The sequence below is a fragment of the Otolemur garnettii genome, unplaced genomic scaffold (assembly GCF_000181295.1).
Source record: "Otolemur garnettii isolate 467f Iridium unplaced genomic scaffold, OtoGar3 scaffold00019, whole genome shotgun sequence".
Classification (NCBI taxonomy): Eukaryota; Metazoa; Chordata; class Mammalia; order Primates; family Galagidae; genus Otolemur; species Otolemur garnettii.
The window spans coordinates 4,616,358-4,641,284 of record NW_003852414.1 but is presented as its reverse complement, the minus strand read 5'-3'; the positions used below and the strand labels follow the sequence as shown (position 1 = coordinate 4,641,284).

Below are 24,927 nucleotides of genomic sequence, written 5' to 3'. Positions count from 1 at the left end.
GAAAGTGGGGATACTAATTAAGGAGGACTAAAATCACCAGGATACCCTTCCTCATGCCTGGCAACTAGTAGAAATATGGGGATTTATTCCTTCTGAAGAAGGGAAAACACAAGAATCTGAACTGGAGGACAATGAACACCACTGGGACATGGGTGCCCACAGAAAGAGGGGAATTTGGGGGACCACATGCACACTGGCAACACCAAGACTTGGGCAGCCCTTACCTTCTAGGGAGAAGATATAAAACAGACTTCCATGGAGACTGAAAAGACCCCAGGGTTTTATCACTGGAGACTCCACAACAAGCAGCTGACCAGATCCCCATTAAAGGGAAGTTCAAAATACCTTGCAATTGTGAGAAAAATTATTTCTAACCTAGAATTTTGTATCCAGGTATGCTGATTATCAATTAACTATGAGAGAGACTACAGATATCACACACAGTCTCACTTTTACCTTCCATACATAACTTTTCTCAGCAAGTTACTGGATGATATGCTCCAGCCAATCTGAAAATATTTATTTTCATACCAACTGTGCAGAGACTAGTAGTGTAAACTAAGACCATATATACAAATCACTCTCATCTATTTATTACAACAGAAAGCCAAGAAACATGTTAAACGTCTCTGTGTATACTTTAGTCTATAATTTAGTCTTTTTTCTTAATTCTCTCAAATTATAAGATTTTACTTTATTATTGATGCATAGGACGGATTTTTTAATCTTCTATATGTACAATTCAAATAAAATTTTCCTAACTTTCCTGTAACAGTTAAACATGAACAATTTCTGACTTGAACACTAAAAGTACAAGTTACCACCTAACCAAAGCTATAAATAACTGAAGACTAGGAAGGGGGGGGTTATTAACTACAAAAAGCTTTCAGGGTCTGCTAAACACAGGACATGGGACCTGATTTTTCCAGCTCCTATCTACTTGAAGCTCTGCTTTTATCTGTACAAGGTAGCTGCCTTCTGTGAAGGCAGGGTGCCCTATGCAGGTGGAGGTCTCCAGTCTATCAACAGAAGGACTTCACTCCTAAGCTTCTCCTGCACATCTAAATAGCCCCCTGGTCTTACCACACCACTGGGAAGAGTGTTTCTCAAGCTCTAGCTAGTCAATTCACTGTTCCTCCTTACAAGAGATGGCAGAAGGTGAAACCAGAGGGGGAAAAACAATCAACACTTGTTAGAGAAAATAATAATGGGGGTGGGGGGGTTGGGGGGGGGACAGGTCTGGCTCTACTGCCCCGGCTAGAGTGCAATAGCCTCATACCCAATTTCAACCTCAAACTCCTGGGCTCAAGCGACCCTCCTGTATCAGCCTCTCAAGTAGGTGGAACTAGAGGCATGCACCACCACTGCTGGTTAATTTTTCTATTTTTTGTAGAGAGGGATCTTGGTCTTTCTTACTCAGGCTGGTCTGTAACTCCTGGCCTCAACCGATCCTTCCACAGTGCTAGGATTATAGATGTGAGCCACCAGAGCTGTCCCCCAAAATAATGGTTTTTAAAATGAATTGTCAGACTTACAGATCTAATTATAGCATAGGAATTATAATTATTTCCCTTACATATAAATAAAAAATTGGTCTTGGACCTCTGACAAAGAGGAAAAATTGAGAAGTAGCTTGGTAGCCATCCTAAGCCAACAGAAAACACTATCTGTTTGAATTAAATAATTCTGCCTCTATTTAATTGTCTAGGTCACATCATATATTTTCTTTCCTTCTTTTTTAAAAGATGTCACTGGCTCGTGCAATAACAATAGAATTAGTATTTTCTAATTCATAAGGAAATGCACTGGCACTAGACACTTTAATCCAGTTCTGGAACTAGTAAGCATATTACAAGGTTAGCCGCTGTGCATTAGTAAGAGATTATTACATTATTAACACAATAAAGCTTGGAAGAAACTTAGTATCTTAGAAATTCAAGTATTGCTGATAAGAAGAAATAAACCTATCCAATTCTTTTGTTTCTGAAAAAGAAAAGAGAAAATGTGCTGACTTTCAGGTTGGTTCCTTAACTACTCATACCTCCTGATCTCCTGAACTTTGGAAATCTCCGGGACTTTGGAAATCTTTGCTGATGCTCGCATCCCGAGTCCAGCGAGGTGGTTTCCAGGTTCTTTCCTGTGTTCCTCTGTTGTAGTAGTAACAGCGCCCTGAACTATCTTTATGAGTTTCCCATTCTCCATTAATCTGAATTGCTGGGCTCCCCGGAAGGGGGGGAAGAGCAGACTGGGATATTTTCAGTTCCTGTAGATTAGCATAGACTGGAGAATCTGGCCTTCCTTGATTCGGAGGTGTAGTTGCCTGTGAAACAGAAATTTTTAAATGTCATCTTTAAACTGGCATGATACTTCTAAATTAAAATTAAATAAAACAGGATGATCTATGAATGTAACATACAATTTTGAAACATACATACAAGTGTATATACTCTAAGGATATAATGATTTAACCAGTCTGAATGAGAAAAAAGCCCAAACTTCAAATAGAATCCGAAATGTGCTTAATATTTTCCTTTCTTAAAAGAACATTTGTTCTTCACTAGGAGCCAAGAGCTGTGGGTTCTAGTTCAAGATCTGGTACTAACAAGTTGTACGACCTTGAAAAAGATCCCTCTACCTTTCTGAAATTGAAATTTTTAATCTCTATAAATGAGGAAAATGGACTAAACCACCAAGGTCGTCTCTGGCTCTCAAATTCTATGATGTTAGGCAATTTTTAAAATACAAAAGTCTTACACATGAATGGTTGAGCTCTTATTCAGAAAACTATCAAAAGATTTTATAGTCTCAGTCAGTGGTTCTCAACCTGTGGGTTGCAACCCATAGGAACTGTATTAAAGGGCCGCGGCATCAGGAAGGTTGAGAACCACTGGTCTAAGCTTTGGTATTAGGAAGGTAAGTGAAACATAAAAGGGAAATAACACTTAAGCTAAGAATTAACCATATTCTATTTCTTCAAGAAATAAATTCTTAGCTTAAATATTATTTTTCTGTGAGTATAAACAAATTATTATAACAGCTCAAATATAATTTGTAAGTGGCTACAAAGTAATCACTTAATCTCTTCTTAGTTCTTATTTGTGAATTTCCCAAGAGGTGGGAAAAAAGAATTAGCAGTAACTGTGATTTACATATTTAATCTTAAACAACAGCTTTCCTTTTTAGTTTTAAATGCCTCCCTAGATGCCAGTCAAGAGCAAACACTTCATGTCCCTGCCATAAGGACACTGTAAACTGTGTTAAGTTACCCAATTTGTCTCTGCAGAAAAAAGGGGAAAACACCTGTTTATGTTGTGCATTCATATTTGTTTATCTATCTTCCTTCTACAACAGCTTCTCAACCTTGACTCAACTGGCATTTTGAGACAGATGATTCTCTGTTGGGAGGGCTATACCAGCCTTGGCACAGTAGGGACGGTTACTTCCCTGCCCTCTACCCGTTAGATGACAGCACTCACAGCCACCTCCATGATGACAACCAAAAAGCCTCCAGATGTTGCCAAATGCCTCTTGGGAGCAAAACAGTCCCTGGTTGACAAACACTGCTTTTCCATATAAATCCTAGAGTTATATCCAGAAGTTCAATTACTTTGGTAATGTATCCTGAGTTTTATGAATACTTCAAAATATCAAATTAAAAAAGAGGAATGTGAATGGAAACAACCAGTTTCAATGGAATTAAAGTACTTCAACTTCTAAGAACAGTTATTCGCCTAGAAATAATTTTAATTTAGTAAGTCCAAATCACAGAATAAGCTTTAAGAGAGAAACAGTAAGGTTAACACAAAACATGTTTGTAAAATGGTAATCTTTGTTTTTTTATACATGATAATTATGCAAATACCTGTATGTGCAAAACAGACTGTTTTCCTAAAAATGTTAGCTTCAAATTTAGACGTGGTAGCACCAAACATTTTTCTATGAAGAAAATCTGTCCATGAATGCAGTTAATCCATTTATTTCTTCTACAGAATAATTCCATATCCTCGTGAGTTAGCCATAATAATGCTTCTCTGACAAAACAACAATTCTGCTAATACATAAACAATTCTATATAGCGACCTGTTAGAAGTCCATCAAGAAAATATTTAGGCAGTACCCGTACTCAGTGGGCAGGGCACCAGACCCATACACTGAGGCTGGCAAGTTCAAACCTGGCCTGGGCCAGCTAAAAACAACAATGAGAAGTGCAACAACAATAGCCGGGCATTGTGTCGGGCGCCTGTAGTACCAGCTACTTGGGAGGCTGAGGCAAGAGAATCACTTAAGCCCAAGAGTTTGAGATTGCTGTGAGCTGTAATGCCACAGCATTCTACCCAGGGCAACAGCTTGAGATCTGTCTCAAAAAAAATTTTTTTTTTTATTTAGCAAGTATTAAAGAAGGTCTTACTTTATACCTGATACTTGACTAGAACTTGGGTAAATAAAGATTCCAAGAAATGGCCATTTTCTAAATAATGTCTATGGACAAATTCTACTAAATATTTAAGAATCAACTCATAGCTTAAACAGCTCACATTTAAGGTTTTTCCAACTTAATAAAACTGAAATGCTTCAGCCTTCAGCACAATCTATAAGGCTAGCATTATTCCAAAATAAGATCAGAGAATTAAACGAAAGAACATTACAAAGATATCTCTTATATAGGCAAAAATATCTCGTATAAAACATTACCAATCAAATCCAGTGCTACATTAAATAAATCAGGGGAAAGATGTGATGTTACGAAAGTCTATCTTAAGGAAATCTCAGACTGTAATTTCTCAGATTTATAGATAAATGTGGTCATCTTCACTGACACCAAGAATCATTTGATAAAATTCAACACAGATTCAGGACAAAACTCTTAGCTGGTAAGGAATAGATGATGTTTCCTATTTAAAAATATGACTTTTTAAAATTATTAATATTTAAGGTAAACATCATAGTTAATAAGACAGATGAGAAACACTTTCATTAAAGTCAAGAATAATACTATGATACAAAGTATCACTGCTTCTACTGAACACTGTATTGGAGGTCATAACCAATGTACTAAGACATGAAAAACAAATTAATTTCATAAATACAAAGGAACAAAAACCTGCCAAATGTCATTAAAATAGCCAATAGTTAAAACCCCAAGTCCATGAAAGCTACTAAGAGAGATTAATAAATTGGCCAAATACATGGTCACCTACCTAACCAGGTTCTCATAATATGTGAATGATGACAAATTGGAAAACATAATAGAAAAAAAATTATTCATACTAGGAAAAGAACTGGTAAATATTTACATATAAACCTTAACATTAGTATAAAATCGAACAAGAATTATCCGTAAACCTTTCCTTGGATACCTAAAATTAAAGTTAAATGGAGAAACCTTTGTTCCTAGGTGAAAAAACTTGAGTTTATAAACATGTTGATTCCCTAAAAACGAATCTATAAATGCTATAAGTTCAATGTGACCTTCAGTAGGCAGTAGTTAGTACGTGTTCTAGCACACAGTAGTATTTAATGGAATATGTTGAATGAATGAACAAATGAACAAACATGAACAAACGTATGCAAACACAACTCCCTGGATAAAAGCAAGATGAAGGACTTAAACCTGACTGGATGTGACAAAGAGAGAACACACTAGGAAGATATCCGTGCTGCTAGTTTGGAAAAAAGGAGGCACAGTCGTATCCCTATTTAAAGTAGAAACTGTCTACAGAGGAGTTGAACACCATGGACTCAGCCAGATGCTTAGGTTACAAGTACAATTTACAAAAAAATTTCATGTCTCCAGGACCTCGTAATACAGTAAAGTGAAACAAACAGATTTAAATGCATAACAGACACAATTCTAGAGCTACACTTACACGGGACACTATGGGAGCGAAAAGGAAGAGACCTGGAAACAAATGACTAAGCCTTAGAAAGGGATAAGAGTTTAAGAGTTAGCCAGGTTAAAGCTGGGGAGACGGGAGGCAGCGAGAACAAGAGCTAGGCACACAGCACGGCACACAGCACAGCACGGCACTGGCTAGATGCCGACTCACTGCGTATAGGAACAGAAAGAGAAAGACGGGGAGAAGCAAGTGAAACAACAAGGAGAGTCTTGTTAAAAAGAAGAGCTGGCATCCAGTGGCACTTAGAGGAACTTCTGAAGACTTAAAGTAAGAAAGTATATTCTGATTTAAATTTTTTAAATAATATGGATTTTAGAGGGACACAACTAGGAAGCTGGTCCAATAGTACAGACAGCAGATGCAGAGAGCTGCAATAGGACAAAAAGCAGGACTGGAGAATCAGGGAAATAACCAGGATAAATTAACACGCACAGCATATGTGAATGTGAAATATGGCTCGTTTTGTTGCATGTATGGTTTACTACTGATGAAAAAAAGGATAGAAAGAGAGGAACATTTAGGTTGTACTAGGCTGACAAACCTTTTGCAAATCCAAGTGGAAATGCTAAAGGATTGTTGGATATGTACACTGGAGACTCAGGACAGAAGGGCTAAAAATACAAACGTAAAAGTCATCAGCATGTAGGTGGGGCCGACAACTTAAGGGAGTGTGTGTGCACAGTAAGAGGAAGAAGAAAAGAGAACCCTGAAGAACCCTGAGCAGTGCTTTATGAATTAAAATGAGAATACTGGTTTAAAGTTAGCACATGGTCTAGCACAGTGACTTCTGTTACTATTACTATTATTACTGCAATTAATGTGATTAAAGGACCAGACTAAGTGAAGGAGGCAGAAAAGTCATAAATAGTAGATCTACCAGGGGAGGATGGTAGCTGAAAGTTAAAAGGAAAATTTCAAAAGAAGGAGAACTTGACAGCTTCAAATTCAAAGATTTCAGCATAGACTTTCAATTTAGCAATTAAGAAGTTATTAAAAAGACTTCTCAGCTAGGAAGATCTGAGACTACCTTCCTGCCATAAACAACTACGAAAGTGAATAAATTACAAGAAACAAGTATTTTAAGGCACTGGACAACAAAGAGGGCAGGAGTGTAATCCCTGAGAGAAAGGAAACAAATACCTGAATCCTACCACTCCTTTCGTGCCCGGAGGCAGGCTGCGGCCATCAGTCCAGTAAGGGCAAACTCAGAATCTAGCCATCTCCAGTTAGTGCACAGGACAGAGACAAAGGTTTGCGTTTAAACTAATACTGGGAATAACACAAGAAATGGACCTAATTATGAACATGAAACACTGAAAAGACAGAAAAAAGGAGAAGGAATGTTTCCTATTTTTTTTTAAATCAGAGAATCTTCAAAGTTAGATGGCATTCTTCAAAACTAATAAACCAAAAATAAAGGTGAAAGTTACATCTGAAATCTAGGGATTTAACAGAAATTCTAAGTAGAAACACAGATAGATAGTTAGAATAAGTTTGTAAACAACGAAAATAAAATTTTAGTTTGATGTAGAAATAAGAAATTTTTTTTTAACTAATTAGTTCCATACTTAAAATCAGCTTAAATCTTCAACTTCCAAAGTATGTGGAACAAAAACATAAGGCCTCAATATTTGTGAAATACTCTGATCTCTGGGAAAAAGAAACTGTACATGTTTACTATAAACTATCCCAACAACTGGGAAAATTCAAAGGAATTGCTATCCATGGATCACCAAATTTTCCTCAAGAACTCTTGACAATATAAGTTCTCGGTATAAAAAAAACACTTAGTAAAAAAGTCAAACTAATTTTTACATATACCCAAAATAGATCCACTACAATAAGGGATGGTTAAGTAATATGCACTATTTTGTCTAGCAAAGCAAAAATGTATTGTTTTTTGTTTCTTAAACAAAAACATTCAGTGCTGGTGAAGGTGGGAGGTAACAACTCAAGTTTACTGCTGGTTAACTTTATCACAGAATCTTTATGGAAAATAGTTTGGCACTATGTTTCAAGAGCCTTTAAAAATGTTTTTAGGACCTGGAACAAAGGGGAAAAAAGATCCTAAATACAGAAAAATGCTTTCCTAACAAAGATGTCCATTCCAGTGTTGTTTACCAGAAACAAATCAGAAACAATCCAAGTGGAAATGGAAATCTAACAACAAAGTAAAGGCTGAATAAATTATGGTCCAATAGATGGCAGCGATCCTACACATGCCCTGAAAATGCTATGAATGCTTCTTAACAAGATGATAAAAAATGTGTACGAGGTTAACAGTAAGAAAAGCAGAGGATAAAACTATATAGTAAAATTCCAATTAAATTTTTTAAAACCTAAAGAAAAACAAACTAAAACGTCAGTTTTCTCTGCATAACAGTATTATGCATGCATTTTTCCATGTTCTTTATTTCCCAATTTCTTTGTAATGAAAATTATCACTCTTTAGAGTCTGATTAAAGAGAAGAAACCAGGACAAGATAGGTATGTGCCTAGTCCACTGAACCCATTAAAATGGCAACAAGAGCATTAACACCATATAAACTATTGTTTTTTCAGGGGGTATCAAGAAATCATCTGTATCAAAATCATCTGATAGTGTTTATTAAAATTCTTGAGCCTTGGCTCGGCGCCTATAGCTCAAGCAGCTAAGGCACCAGCCACATACACCAGAGGTGGCAGGCAGAGCTGGCAGGTTCAAATCCAGCCTGGGCCTGCCAAACAACAATGACAACTACAAAGAAAAAAATAGCCGGGCACTGTGGTGGGTGCCTGTAGTCCCAGCTCCCTGGGAGGCTGAGGCAAGAGAATCGCTTAAGCCCAGGAGTTGGAGGTTGCTATGCGCTGCGATACCATGGCAACAGCTTGAGACTCTGACTCCAAACAAAAAAAATTCTTGAGCCTTATCCCAGCGTTACTGGGGTGAAGAGTAGCGAGTACCATATATGATATTTATGTATACTATTATTCAAAAGATACTGACAAAACTCAACCTTCCTTAGTGGACACAGGGCAAACTGGTCCCCCAGTTCAATACATTCATATTATAAAAAACAATTCTTAAGTCCACACTACCAGTTTCTTCTTACTCTGCAGATTAGTCAAAAGAAAGGGGTTTAAATGAATAAGCAATAAAAGGTATTTCCAATATACAAATCAAATCAAAGTTTTTTAACACTGTATTTATAAGAACAACCTTGCTCATGAATTGTCACCAACAAAAATAAACGGGTTTTTCATACCAAAAAGAAAACCCTCTAAAAGGAGAGCAAAAAAAACCCCCGAAGTTAATTTAATGGGCTATATCTGTCATTAATTAACAACTGAATTGGGACCAGTACCTCTGCACACGACCCAATTTTATATTTAAAAAAAGCCTTGGCCTGTTCCACTTTATCTATAGACTAAAATAATCCTCCCATTACCCACTGAAAGGAAAAACTGGGAACCATATATACAAGAACATAACTTTAAATTTAGATTCTACCTGCATCCTTACTTTTCTAATACCAAAAATACTGACATTTGTCCTCTTTTTACTTTTAACATTAGTTCAAGAATTGCTTCAGTAACACACTTCAGAGAATGGCAGAATCCCTATTAACCAAGGAGCTACATATGCCTCTTGCTTCTTAACCAGGCTATACTATCCAGTGTTAGTATCAATACTTAGGTATCTATCTCATTATTAAAGCAGGTTTACATTTATGTTACTGAATAGTATCAATCTCTCCAGCCTGTAATCATACCTTTGTTTTACACTTTGGGGGGGGCGGATTTACTCAAGTATCAGGCTCCAAAAAATACAATTATGTGCCCTTGTAATTTGGCTACTGAAACTCTGCTTTATCATAATTGTTCAACATTGTAACACTGGGCTAATTATCATAGTAGAGGATAAAAAGAAAAAATTTAGTCCAACAAGCTAATACTCAGCTAAAATTAGACTCAAATTTGTTTAGTTTCATATCTAAAAATTGAGTATCAATTTTAACCTGAAAAATGTAACTTTCTAAATGACAGTCTTTTCACTTAAAGACAAATTTTAAGAAAAAACATAATCGGCTCGGCGCCTATAGCTCAACCAGCTAAGGCGCCAGCCACGTACACCTAAGGTGGCGGGTTCGAATCCCCAGCCCAGGGCCACCAAACAACAATGACGGCTGCAACCAAAAAATAGCCGGGCGTTGTGGCGGGCGCCTGTGGTCCCAGCTACTTGGGAGGCGGAGGCAGGAGACTCGCTTGAGCTCAGGAGTTGGAGGTTGCTGTGAGCTGTAATGCCATGGCACTCTACCCAGGGGGACAGCTTGGGGCTCTGTCTCAAAAAAAGAAAAAAAAAAAAGAAAAAACATAATCCTACCCTTTATTTAATAATTTTGATATATAAAAACCTAGAAATTCTAATGTTCCTATCTTAAAAGCATGGCTACATTGCGATTCCAACCTCTACAGAGCATACTGACATCCTCTATGGTTTACTTATTTAATTAACATTTAAGTAACAACTATGAGCTAGGCAAGTGATAGAAATAGGACAGTCCCTGTCCTTCAGGAGCCAACAGCCTACTAAAAAGGAGGAGACAGGTATAAAACCACAACGGCATGTTGAATGCTATGAAGTATGTATAGGATGTTCTGGGAGCACAAAAAAAATCCCAGCACTGAACAGGGAGAAGAGGTGAGATATGGCATTCGAGGAAAGGGTCACAACAGAGCTGGTATCCAAGTGAACTCAGTATTGTGATATCTGTAATAGGTATCAGTTTTCATGATGAAATGCAGGATTTTCCTTACTGATTTTTTTCAGCCAGTTTTTCTAATTATTGCAACTCAACTACCATGAGGATAGATACCTTGTATTCACACACTAAGACCTGTCAGTCCCCCATACTACAACAGCTTGTTTGTGTCTGCACTCTCTCCTTTTATCATCTCTGCCGACAGCCTGAACAACCCCTTGACACCGTCACAGGTCTGTCACCATTTCTCCCTCCTTCTCTGACACAGACAATAATAAATCAGATCCCTGCCAAAAAGCTGTGAGGCCTGAAAAATGTTTATTTCCAGAAAGCCATCCACAAACATACTGATGAAGTCATCCCTGTGTTGCCAACCCTCAATAACAGCCACAAACTGACAACCGATCGTGCCACGCTATAAACCACGACCACTGGTGGTTAATAACTATCTGTACCTAGAAGATGGACAGATAGAGCTGACAGCTCAGCCACAGGGCCCAACACATACACAGGCAGGGGAGCGAGTAGGAAACTTACTCTCAGGGAAAAGATCTGCCAAGATGGAACAAAAGACAAATTTCCCCTTCAAGATCCAGCCCATACCTCCCGGTCTCACTCTTTTTTGTACCCTCACACACATCCTCTCCTCAGCCTTGACACTCTGTAGCTCTTACACTGCACGCTAATCCCAGATCTACTTGTCTGCCTTTCCTTCTAGAACTCGATTCTCTCTAAGGCAGAAGTGTCTATCCCATTTGTCTCTCCATTTTCAGAACCTGCACAAATAGGCATTTAGTATGCTCCTGAGTAAAAATTAGTTTTACACAACCAAACAAGCTATCATGAAATCCATATGCTAGGCTCGGTGCTTGTGGCTCAAGTGGCTAAGGCGCCAGCCACATACACCTAAGGTGGCGGGTTTGAATCTAGCCAGGTCTGCCAAATAACAACAGCTGCAACCAAAAAATAGCTGGGCGTTGTAGTAGGTGCCTGTAGTCCCAGCTACTAGGGAGGCTGAGGCAGGAGACTCACTTGAGCCCAGGAGTTGGAGGTTGCTGTGAGCTGTGATGCCACAGCACTCTCCCCAGGGGGACAGCTTGAGACTCTGTCTCAAAAACAAAAAAAGAAGAAAGAAAGAAAGAAATCTATATGCTAAAATTCTCTACTCCTATTTTTACAGTCTCCTGGGAAATTTTACCTAATTCCATTGCTTCAGTACACCCAAAATTTCTCCCTGAAAGATTCACCTCTCCTTAAGCTACAAACATGTATCCTGAAAGATCTGCTAGCATAGATACCTCACATAGACCTCAAACTCAGCACAGATATCTCACAGACCTCAAACTCAGCATAGATACCTCACACAGACCTCAAACTTAGCACAGATACCTCACATAGACCTCAAACTCAGTACAGATACCTCACATAGACCTCAAACTCAGCACAGATACCTCACATAGACCTCAAACTCAGTACATCAGCCTCAACTTTCTTACATAACTTTAGACTGCTCTGCCATAGTCACCCATTCAAATAGCAGTATAATAACTACTCAATCTGGTATCTCAAGGTTGTCTATGTCCCTTCTTCTACCCTAACAAAGTACTACCAATTCTCTATACTCTCCTATCCCAAAATAACTACCTGTTTTTTCTGCCACCCACCCCCCACCCCCAGACAGGATCTTGTTCTGTTGCCTGGGCTAGAGTGTGGTGGCATCATCACAGCTCACTGCAACCTCAAGCTCCTGGGCTCAAGTGACTCCCTGGCCTCAGCCTCCTGAGTAGTGGGGACTACAGGCAAGAGCCATCATGTCCTGCCTTTTCTCTTCTTTTGTTGAATGGCTAAAATCCTCTGTGGGGGGAGCTACTAACCCCCATTTCTTTGCCTTGCCCAACTGACCTTTCATAACACCAGTGGTTATTCTCTAAAAGCACAAATCTGATCTTATTAATCATCTGCTTTAAAAAAAAATCAATGAAAATCTCAATAACTATAGAAAAAGTTTAAACATCATAACAGAACTTAAGGCTCTTAAAACTCCTGACTCAATCTTTTCTGCCTCCCTTGTTGCCATTCCCCTTATGTTCTCTGCCCCAAGCCCACAGTTTTACCATTAATGACATCCTATTTTTCTACCTACCTTCAAAAATCTTTACATTACCCCTCTGAGATAGTCCATCCCCAACCACCAATTGGCAAATCACATTCAAACCACAAAGAGCTGACAACCTCTTTGAAATGCTTCCCTGTTCCCCACCGCCTGTTCAACAAAAGTACGACATGAGCCAGGTATAATTTAAAATTTAAATTTTCTTTAAAGTTTCTAGTAGCCATGTTTAAAAAGGTTAAGAAAACTAAACAGATAAATAAATTCTAGTAATATATTTAACCTAATAGATCCAAATTATCATTTCACCATATAATCAACACAAACGTTGACATAGTGTATATTTCTGGACTGTCTTCAAAATCTAGATTGTATTTATAGCACATCTCAATTCAGATCCTACATTTTCATCAGAAATACTTGATCTGTAAAGATCAAGATTAAAGATTTCTTAAAATTCACAGTTGAAAAAGTAAATTCCAAATTATTCCAAACATTTTCAAAAGTTTCCCAATAAGTAAATCCAGTATCAGTTTTACATTTTAACTTACATTAATTAAAATTAGATAAAATGAAAACTTGAGTTCTTCAGTCTCAGTAGCCCCACTCAAGTGCTCATACCCACACATGGCTAGAGGCTCCTGTAGCAGCCAGCACCAATCCCAGCATCTGTACTCACCTGTACGACTGCCTCCATCACACTACATTATAACTAATTATTTTTCTGTCTCTCCCACTGAACTGTAAATCCCTTAGGCGTTAAGAACAAGAATATGTCTTAAGCATCCTGCATTCGCACAGTCTAGAAAAAAACAGCAAACCAAAAACCCTCTCTCAAGCCCTCAAGCAGACGAGACTCTGATGATTCTTTTCCTCAGTAACTGCTTCCCCAGTCCGCACAGCAGACTAAGAAATAGGTAAATGAGATAGCTGCTAGTAACTACTATTCATGGATGAAGCCTCCCTACTAATTTGTGTTAAAAGTACTCATCCAGATATGTTTGTCCTTTTCGGTCAGTAAAGCAAACGAAATTCTTCAATAGGACATTATGCTGAGATGGCAAGACTGACTTACTATTTTATGCTGATAAAGCAACATGCAATGACCTGGTACACTGCCATTCATCATTACAAATCTCCCTCCCCGGGGACCTGAATGGTAACTCCACCATCAGCATTCAGAGAATGACTAAAGAATGCCACGTCACTGAAATTTCTAGAGATTAAAAAGTTAATGGTAAATTAACAAATGGAAAAAATACATCTGTCTTTACCTGTTGAAAGCACACACATCAGGAGTGAGTTTACGCTTAGAAGCTCAGGTTTCAGGTGGGAGCAAAAAATTATGAATTTCAAAAAGATAAAAATCAATCCATAGTTTTATTGTATACATTTAAATGGCTGATACACCATCCTTTCTCTCTCATTCTCTGATAACTCAATATTCTTTTTTTGTCTTTTTTTAATCTCAGAAGAGTCTGAAATAAGAATTTTTGAAAAACATCACCCAAGGCAAAGTATTCATAAACTGTCTCTTCAAATGAACACAAATAAATAGGCTTCTAGCTTTTCACATGGACCAATTCATTAACAAGTCTGCATGAGAACATCATAACACAGCTGCTTGGTAATCTGTTATTGCATTAAATCCAAACTGAGTATGTAGTTACAAGTTTTAAAGCTTATTTCCTTAAAACTTTCTATCCCCCTGATTTCCCCCTACAAAAAGTAGATGATTTTCCATCACTTTAGTGGTCATTTTACAACAAAGTAAGAAATACTTAAGCCTCGGATTCTTTAAAAAAAAAAAAAGATGTTCAAAATGGGTATTTAGACATATACAGTGTGAAACTGTAAGTATAAAAAATACATACATACATACATATATGTGTGAAGAATGACAGAAGATCATTTGTAAGCTTTTGTCACTATTTCTGAGTCATGCAATTATGGCTGAGTTTTTTTTATGTTTATCTGTACTTTCTAACTTATTCTACAAAGAAGACATTTATTTTGAAATGAGATTTAAAAGAAGAAAGCCAGGGCCAGGCATGGTGGCTCATGCCGGTAATCCCAACACTTTGGAAGGCCAAGGCAGATGGATCTTCCGAGCTCAGGAGTTAGAGACCAGCCTGAGCAAGAACAAGACCCCATCTCTAAAAATAAAAATAAAAAAAATAGAAGACAGACAACTATTTGTGGAAGAGGAAGTGTCATTAGTTATATACTCAGGTAACAATTCTGGAGTATCTTTAGGAAATTCTAGAACTCAACTATAAAGGCAGAGAATACCTATGATATCCATGGAGGTCAATATTCAAAACTTTAAATTTACCCAGAAAATCTAGAGTAAGCAAGGAGAAAGGACTCACCAAGGTCATAGATATTTAGGCTTTCTACTAAGCCAGAAATGCAGTCACTGAGTTTGGAATTATCATCCTCATTACAAGTCACCATTCAGAGGATATAGTTCCCTTTAGTAGGTTTTCCAAATTGCTAATGGATAAGGCAAGGCAGAGCAGGACAGGGAAGGGTAGGATAGAACTGTTCTGTAATAACAGTGGTCAAGAGTTACCACCTCTTTGAACAGTTCATCCTGAAATTACACAAACTAAGTCCTGTCTAGATGCTAATCATTTTCAGCCATTCTCTTTAAAAAAAAAGCAAGTGATAAAATTTACTATTTTAAGCATTTTTATGTACAATTCAGTGGCGTTATGTACACTCTTACTATCACGCAACCACTACCATCATCTACCTCCAGGGCTTTTCTCATCTTACAAAACTGAAAGTCTATACTCAATAATAATTCCCTATTCTCCCTCCCTCCAGGCCTGTTAACCACCACTCTACTCTCCGTCTCCATGAATGTGGTTACTCTGGGTACCTTACATAAGTGGAATTATATAGTATTAGTCCTTTCAAGACTAGCTTATTTCACTTAGCATGATATCCTCAAGATTCACCCTTACTGGCTCGGTGCCTGTGGCTCAAGTGGCTAAGGTGCCAGCCACGTACACCCAAGGTGGCGGGTTTGAATCCAGCCTGGGCCCACCAAACAACAATGATGGCTGCAACCAAAAAATAGCTGAGCATTGTGGTGGGTGCCTGTGGTCCCAGCTACTTGGGAGGCTGAGGCAGGAGACTCGCTTGAGCCCAGGAGTTGGAGGTTGCTGTGAGCTGTGATGCCACGGCACTCTACCCGGGGGGACAGCTTGAGGCTCTGTCTCAAAAAAAAAAAAAAAAGATTCACCCTTACTGTAGCATGTGTCAGAATCTCCTTTCATTTTAAGGGTGAATAATATTCCTTTTTGTGTGTGTGTGTGCACGCGTGGGACCACACTGTATTAATGTATTCATCTGCTGATGGGCATCTGGTTGCTCCCACCTTGTGGCTATAGCGTATAATGCTGCTATGAACATGGGTATACAGATGCCTCTTTGAATTCCCGCTTTCAGTTTTTTTGGGCATATATCCTAGAATCCTTCTCTTTTAGCAACTCCTCAAATAAAATGTACCTCTAGTTTTAAATGTCATCATTTAAAAATAAGTGGAAAATGTTACATTTACTAAATTCTCAACATCTTATATAGGTACTGGAGACCATTAATCCAAAAGAGGAGAAAAAATCAATCAGCAGTTAAGTTTGGAAGAAATCTAATGTAGTTCATTTCCATCTCTTCATTTCTCCCCATCCCCAGAAGAGAAATACAGAACATTCTACTTGTATTTCAAAGCTCAGTAAACAAAAATCCACTTAATAATATACTCCCAGCTCTACAAAGAGTTAGTGCTGGTCAAACTGCAGTATTTTTTCCTAGGTCTTTAGTGTCCTTTTTAGAGCAGTTTCAACTTCTCTTTCTAAACCAGCTCTTAGTTCAGAACCTTAAGAAAGGTTCTAAGATGCCAAAAGACATGTTCTCTACAAGTTAAATTAACCCATGATCCTCATCTAAAGACGCACTGTCCTGTTCCCACAAGTGTGGGATCCTTATGGTTCCAAATCAGTTATTTATATGCTTGTTCCTTTTGATCAGGGATCTGAACATTCACAGGAGGAAACAACAGACAATGAGAAAATCCATGGCAGAGATCAGTTAAGGCTTACGGGCTTCTTGGCTGGCGTTTCCTTTAGGGACAATGTTGCTCTTTAGAATGAGACATACTGAAAGTGGCATGAAGACACCCGGTTCCTTTTAATAGAAGAAAGTGCTACTGTAGGAAGGAACTAGTCTGGCTGTCACAGCTTTCAGGCTTCAAATTCTATTTTGGTGAGTGCACTAACATAAAAACTACATACGTATCAGTATTAGTATCTGAGAACAAGTAACCATTATAAAAGTATCCATACCATTTTTCTCATTACATATAGTTTCCAGAAGAAGGCTGGTGTTTATCAATACCTATTTTAAGTCTTTAGATATGAAGCAGAAAAGTTAAAAAGATTACACCCCTTCCCATTTGACTGTGTCTAAAGAACAGCTATATAGTAGTAGTTTTAACTGATCAATAAACATTAGTTCCACACCTCGTTTTAATTACATTAGTGAAATTGGCAATGAAGAAAAAACTGCTTTAACTGAAAAATAAAAAGTTTTTTTTTTTAATTAAAAACAACAAATTCTGGCTCAGTGCCCACAGCTCTGTGGTTAGGGCACCAGCCACATACACCAGGGCTGGGGGGTTTGAGCCCAGCACAGGTCTGCTAAACAACAACAACAACTACAACAAAAAATAGCTGGGCGTTGTGGCAGGCACCCATAGTCTCAGCTGCTTAGGAGGATGAGGCCAAGAGAATTACTTATGCCAGAGAGTTTGAGGTTGCTGTAAGCTGTGATGCCACTGCACTCTACTGAGGGTGACATAGACTCTGTCTCAAAAAAAAAAAAAATTCTAATTCCTACATACATGGTACATTACTTGAATGCTGAGCAATACTATCCACACTGTTCAAGGCCAGATATGGTTGCAATCCTAGCACTCCTGGGAGGCTAAAACAGGTGAATTGCCTGAGTCCAGGAGTTCAAGACCACCCTGAGCAAGATCGAGATCCCCAACTATATTAAAAAGAGTAGGCTGAGACAAGAGTATATAGCTTGAGCCCAAGAGTTTGAGATTGCTGTGAGCTACATACAACGCCAAGGTACTCTACCCAGGGCAACAGAAAAAGACGCTATCTCAAAACAAACAAACAACAACAAAAATAAACTACTGTTAAAAATAAACATAAAATCAATGAAAGAAAATCTAACACACTGAAGAAAGACATTTAGGAAATAATTAGTAAAATTTTAAAACCATACTTCTCTAACTAGAAGTGAAGCCTTAAGCTGCATAAAATGATATTAAATTATAAAATATAAATACAAAAGGCAAAGTAACTTTTTTAAAAAACTGGAAAATAGACTTGGCGCCTGTGGCTCAAGCGGCTAAGGTACCAGCCACATACACCTGAGCTGGAGGGTTCAAACCCAGCCCAGGCCTGCCACACAACAATGACAATGGCAACCAAAAAATAGCCACCACGCGTTGTGGCAAGCACCTGTAGTCCTAGCTACTTGGGAGGCGGAGGCAGGACAATCACTTGAGCCCAGGAGTTGGAGGTTGCTGTAAGCTGTGATGCCACAGCACTCTACCCAGGGTGACAGCTTGGGTTGTCTCAAAAAAAAAAAAAAACCCTGGAAAGTAGAGAACAGGACTAAAAAAAACAAACCCACAGCTAAAGTATAATTTTCACTGATGTCCTGAATGAAGCTATAATGCAAAAAAACACAGGCTGTGACCCTTTACATACTTTTCCACTTTGAAGCATGTTGTATGTTCGTATTTCATACTGAAAGTCTTAAACCTCCTTTAATAACTAAGTCTGAACTACTACATATCAACTTTTTGAGTAATCCCAAAATGGACACTTCTGCTTCAAAAGCTTCAGGTATTATCTGTATACAAGCGCTTCTGCAATTTTGTATGAGTATTTCACTATATTTTACATTTATTAAAACGAGGCAAAAAGCAAACTTTTTAGAAGTATAGCAACTCAGTATATTTTCTTATAGTATAAATATGACCAAACTAGGGTCCAAATTCGGTCTTTGCCTATTTTTGTAAATAACATTGTACTGAAACACGACCACGCTTCCTTGTTTCCATATGGGCTAGGGCTGCTCTTACAATGGCAGAAGTTGAATGCTTGCAACAGAGACCACATGGCTCACAAAACCTAAAATATTTACTGTCTGGTTCTTCAGAGAAAATGTCTGCCAAACTCTGTGAAAAGGCCTCCCACTTTAAGCAGGTTTTGGTTATAATCAAGTACACAAGAATTAGATAAATATGTACTGTGTTCAGGACGTCCCTAAGGTGGCAATTTTAAATCAGATAACTCCCATAACTAATATCATCACCACCTATACTACTATTAATAGAATCCTACTAGAATTTCCTACATATTCCAAGTTCCATAATGGGTATAGTACAGGCTTTTCAAAGTTTTTGATCATTCTCCACAGGTACCTTTACTGAGCCCCAGCGGTCAGGGAATGTCCAGTTAAATTACAGGAAAGCGATAGAAATCATATACTATTCTACCTAGTATCTAATAATTTACTCCTAAGTACAGCTCTGCTAAAGGACATGCTCTTTGCTTATCAGCATGTTCTGAATCTTTCACTATGCAAAGTATGTAGCTGCTGCTCAATAAATATTTAATGAATACATTAATAAAATAATTATTGAAATAAATCTGAAATCATGGTTTTTGCTTGATTTTATTATTTTTATTGGTATTTTCTCTTCCTTTCCAAAATAAAAAATGAATAAACAGTATTTAACAAGTATGCATGAAAAAAATAATGGTTCTCTTGAAGTCCAAGTTTAAGGTGGGTATTCAGAAACTTTTGTTAAATTTGATGCGTTTAAACTTTTCTGAAATAAAGGGAAGACATTGCAGATTCTAATTTCAAACATGCTGTCTTGTTAAGGTCTCAGAAAAATGATTACTTAGAAGACAGCCTCGTATCACCTCATGCAAAATAATTAAATGTACATAGCATGTAAGGACCTGTCTTAACCTGTCCCCAGTAATTAACCAAGTTCCACCTTCAATACTTAATTGTTATTTCCTTCTTTTTTGAGTCTCAAGCTGTCACCCTGGGTAAAGTGCCATGGCATCACAGCTCCCAAACTCCAACTCTTGGGCTTAAGCAATTCTCTTGCCTGAGCTTCCCAAGTAGCTGAGACTACAAGTACCCGCCACGCCTGGCTATTTGGCCCGAGCTGGATTCAAACCCGCCAGCTCCGGTGTATGTGGCTGGAACCCTAGCCTCTGAGGTACACTGAGCCAGATAATTGTGTTTCTATAATTTTTATATTCATGCACTCACCTGCTAATAAATTATACTTCCTAACTAAATATCAAAACAGGTTTTAACTGTTTTTACTTTCTCCTATTTTTCATTAAAATATCAAAAAATAAACAGCTCTATCTGGACATCTGAGATCAAAGTAACAAGAGTACATCTACACATAACAACAGAAGCTATTTACACAGCACATTTTGTGGGTTGGGCACTATTCTATATCCTTATATTAATTCACTTAATCTTCATAAAAACTTTAGGACATAAGTATTACTATTTTTCCCAATTTTACAGATGGGGAAATAGCTGCAGAAAGGTTCACTTACTTCTCTAGGCTTAGATACTCTGGACTCCAAATCCAGGCAACCTGACTCCATCATCCTTGCTCTTTGCCTCTTTATACTATGCTGTCTCTACACTGCATATAAAATTTGGTATTTATAGTTAATTCTTAGAGGATACCAATTGTAAGCTATAGAAAAAAATAAAGCACACCAAAATTCAAATCTTCATTACAGACTTAACTGGGGAAAAAAGGAAAGGACTTGAGCCAGTGAATAAAATAATGTTCCTGCCTGAACATGTAGATGTCAATTAGGAAGTAAAACTGAGAAATTACACTCTTTACTCTCCAGATCTTTTTTTATTCCACTGGCGGCCACTTATTCATTCAAGAAATGTGCAGCATGTCCCTGAAGGGATAGGAAAAAATAACAACCTCTGCCCTTGAGAAGCTTTGCAACTCATATATGGAAAACAATACTCAAAACAGTTAAATGTACTTCCAGACTTTACCTCATGGGTTCCTTTAAAAAAAAAAAAAAGTATCATATTAGAATATTAAATTTAATAAAGGATTAATCATCAAATATAATATAAATGTAATAATAAATATCATGTTAAAAAAAAAGTAAAAACTTAGGCTGAGTGTGGTGGCTCTTGCCCGTCTGTAATCCCAGCACTTTAGGAGGCCGAGGTGGGCGGACAGTTCAGACCAGCCTGAGCCAGAGTAAACCCTCATCTGTAAAAACAGCTGGGCATTGTGACAGACACCTATAGTCCCAGCTACTTGGGAGGCTGAGGCAAGAGAATCGCTTGAGCCCAAGAGTTAGAAGTGGCTGTGAGCTATGACGTCAAGGCACTCTACCGGGGTGACAAAGTGAGACTCTGTCTCAAAAAAAAAACAAAAAAACCAAAAATCAAAAAACTTGCCTAAAGTAGTAACATTCTATCTACAGGAATATCTTGGACCTAAAGCTATATAAAGGCCTAACATAGCATTCAAAATACATATTCTCAGACAAATCCATTCTAAATCAACATGAAAACTACACATTTCAGACTTGTCTGCTGCCTCAAAAGTTAGAAAACATCTTCTGAGAGGTCTCAGAAATCCACAAAATTTTGAACTTTTTCTTTCACTGAAATTTCCCTTAGCAATAACAGAAATAATATTTACTGCTTGCTCTAAAGGACTTGCTAATCATCTCAACGCCCAGGAATTTATTTATTCTTCTTCATGAGGAAGTTGTTAACCACCATTCAAAACCAGGTCTATTTGATTCCAATGTCCAGGTTATTACACAAGACTTGTATTGTCCCTACCAAATACTGAAAAGTATTAGTAATCATTCCTTAGAGCTGTGTTTTAAAAATACTTCTGTTGCCACAGTAGAAAACATTTTCATAACTGGCACATTAAGAGTAGTCACAGAGGGCAGCACCTGTGGCTCACTGGGTAGGGCACCAGCTCCATATACCATGGGTAGCGGGTTCAAACCCAGCCTCGGCCAAACTGCAACAAAAAAATAGCTGGGCATTGTGGTGAGCGCCTGTAGTCCCAGCTACTTGGGAGGCTGAGTCAAAAGAATTGCTTAAGCCCAAGAGTTGGAAGTTGCTGTGAGCTGTGACGCCATGGTACTTTACTGAGGGCAATAAAGTGAGACTCTGTCTCTTTAAAAAAAAAAAAAAGAAAGAAAGAATAGTCACAGATTTCAGAGTTAAGAAAAGTTAAGTATTTCAGACTTAGAGAACAAGGAAAATCAGGTTTTTATTTAGACATATTTTTAAACATTTTTTAAAAATTATAACAGGTTAATAACGTGAGGGTACAAACAACTATGTTACAATATTTGCATTTGTATGTTTACTGCAGCTCAATTTTCAATCACCAAGATGTGGAAACAACCTAAAGGCCCACCAACCCAGGAATAGATGTATTTTTTTAATCAAATGAAAATAACCCAAGAATAAACATCTATATTAAAAATATTATAGTAGCCAGACCATACCTAGCCAAAACTGCTACCTAGAATTTTTCAGTATCTCCGTTTTAAAGGAATTTGGCAATTGATAGCTGACAGTGTAATTATTTATTTTTTTCAGTTTTTTTTTTTTTTTTGGCCGGGGCTGGGTTTGAACCCATCACCTCCGGCATACGGGGCCAGTGCCTTACTCCTTTAAGCCACAGGCACTGCCCAGTATAATTAGTTCTTTTTCTCCAAAAGTAACATCGAGCATGTATGGAAGATACTACAAACAAGTACAGGGTAGCCATCAAGTCACCCTGTATTATACTATGGAGAGAAATAATAATAATGTAATAAAATGACTACAAAAGTGTGATGTTTCAAAGAAAGGGTCAATAATCTTTTAGATATTACTTTTGCTAATGTTGGAGTGTGGGTTAAAATACACAAAACTATGAGCTCCTTAAGCACAAACATTAGGTGAGACTGCATTTTATCTAGCGCACAGAAAATCTTTAGTAAGTGGCAACTGAAAAGTAAGCATTGAACATACATCCTTATCTTAGTAGGGGAGATTAGGCAAAAAATTCTGTTCTTCAAGAAAACTAATGGAAGCTTCACTGCATTAATAAATATTTACTCCTTTAAGATATATATTAATTATTCCCTTGCCCAAACTTGCTTCAAATTTTAGTTCAGTAAGCTAAACAGATAAAAGGAAAGAAATGGGATCAATTCACCTGATAGGGAAATACTGAAAACCATTCTCCAGCTAAGTTATATTTCATACTGCATGTTAATGCTTAAAGACGAACCAATATGGTAGGGTACAGCAGAACAGACTTTTTCCTTTACACTTTTCATTTATCAAATTCAGCATAAAAAATATTTAGAACAGCCTGACCCGAAACTATGAAAGATCTTCCTTCCTCTTTCCATCCTTACTAGAAATAATAAGTCTTTCACTTCTTGTCATTCCTATTTTTGCAAAGTCAAGTTTTTTACAGTGAAATTATTTTCACATTGTGCTTTCCTTGCAAGATTGTGACCTTACAGATAATAATTTTTAAATGCATATAAATCTAGCAATTCGCTGAAAATTTTCCAATACGAAATATTACTGTAGTTTGTAATACTGCATATATGTTTACACCAAAATTTGAACTGAATGCTACATATAGGTAAAAGACCACTGCTCTCCAAATCAGCCAACAAAGATTTGACAAAGAACTCATGTCTACCAGTTGCCTCTGTAAGAGTTTAAATTTAATTAAATTTTAAAAGTCTTTCATTAAATTTCAAAATATTTCATCAAAATTTTTTATTATTACCAACCACTAAACATTTACTCTGAACCTACAACCTGGAAGTATTTGATTCTAAGAATAACCTCGTGAGGCCCTAGTCAAATGCCATTTTCACTCTTTCACCAAAACAGCAATGTCTAAACTTACCAGTCTCAGGGCCCCTTTACTAAGACTCCAAAAACTTTTCATCATTTAGTATTAGAAATTAAAAACAAGAAATGTTTTAATTAGTAATTCATTTCAAAATAATGAACCTATTACATTTTACTCCATATTTAGGGGAAAGGGATTAATCTGCCCCCCTCCAAAAAAATTAGTGAAAAAAACACCACCACTGTTTCATATTGTTAGCAATCTCTTTATTGCCTAGATCCTCACACCTGCATCTATATTCAGTCTGTTGTAATATGCTGTTTTGGTTGAAGTACATCAACAGTGGCTTTATATATGAAGATGGAAAGAGAAAAGTATCTTCATAGCCTCTCACAGAAATGAACATTCTTCTCTGCCACGCCACCAAAATTTTACAAGTGGTGGTTTCTCAAAGATTAGCTGCAACATGAATCTAAAAATCATATTAACTATTTGTACTTTGCCCTATTAAAATCCACTGGTCTATCTTGCACTTTGGCTCTTACTGCACTCTGGTCATCTGAAGAGTATTCAAAGCACATATTCATTCACTGAATTATGCCCTATCAACCAAATGTTGAAATGTTTCATTATACCAGATCAAAAACGAAGAGTAAAACAAAAGTCTTAACATTCACCCTGCTTTCATCGGGAATGTTTTGAGATTGAGAAGCTATAAGCTCACGGTAGCAAATACAACTCTACACAAAATTCCAATTCATTTTTTGAAAAAATGAATCTCTACTCATACTAATGTCCTAGTATGAGTAACCAGTCTGTCAATTTTTCAAGGAAAAAAGAGTGGGTCAGTTCACAGTGGGTCGATTGTCAAACTACTTCTTCAATGTTAAAAAGAAAATTCCACTACCAACCTTGCGAAGCAGCTGCGAAGCCATCACAGCTGAGATTCTACCTATTCTAGAACTGGACACCTGGAACTGGTTCCCTGTGGGAACTGGATACCTCACTTCCCACAGGGGAAGGTGAGAGTGCTTCATGCTCCTCTGTGGCATTAGTAACTTTACTGAATCCCCTCTAGTTTTTTTTTTTTTTTCTATCTCCTCATTAAATTTCTATATTCTTGGCTTGGCGCCTATAGCTCAACCGGCTAAGGCGCCAGCCACGTACACC

At 37.5% G+C, this 24,927-nt stretch overlaps 1 protein-coding gene across 2 annotated transcripts in view; it reads right to left on the bottom strand.

The window, feature by feature from the left end:
• Positions 1-24,927, bottom strand: part of ARHGAP12 (Rho GTPase activating protein 12) — a 124,261-nt gene that overhangs the window by 50,522 nt on the left and 48,812 nt on the right. For both annotated transcript variants that reach the window (XM_012803364.2, XM_023511400.1), the window contains exon 4: positions 2,042-2,320. In XM_012803364.2, coding sequence (XP_012658818.1) covers positions 2,042-2,320 — 279 coding nt within the window. The remainder of the gene's footprint in view (positions 1-2,041; positions 2,321-24,927) is intronic.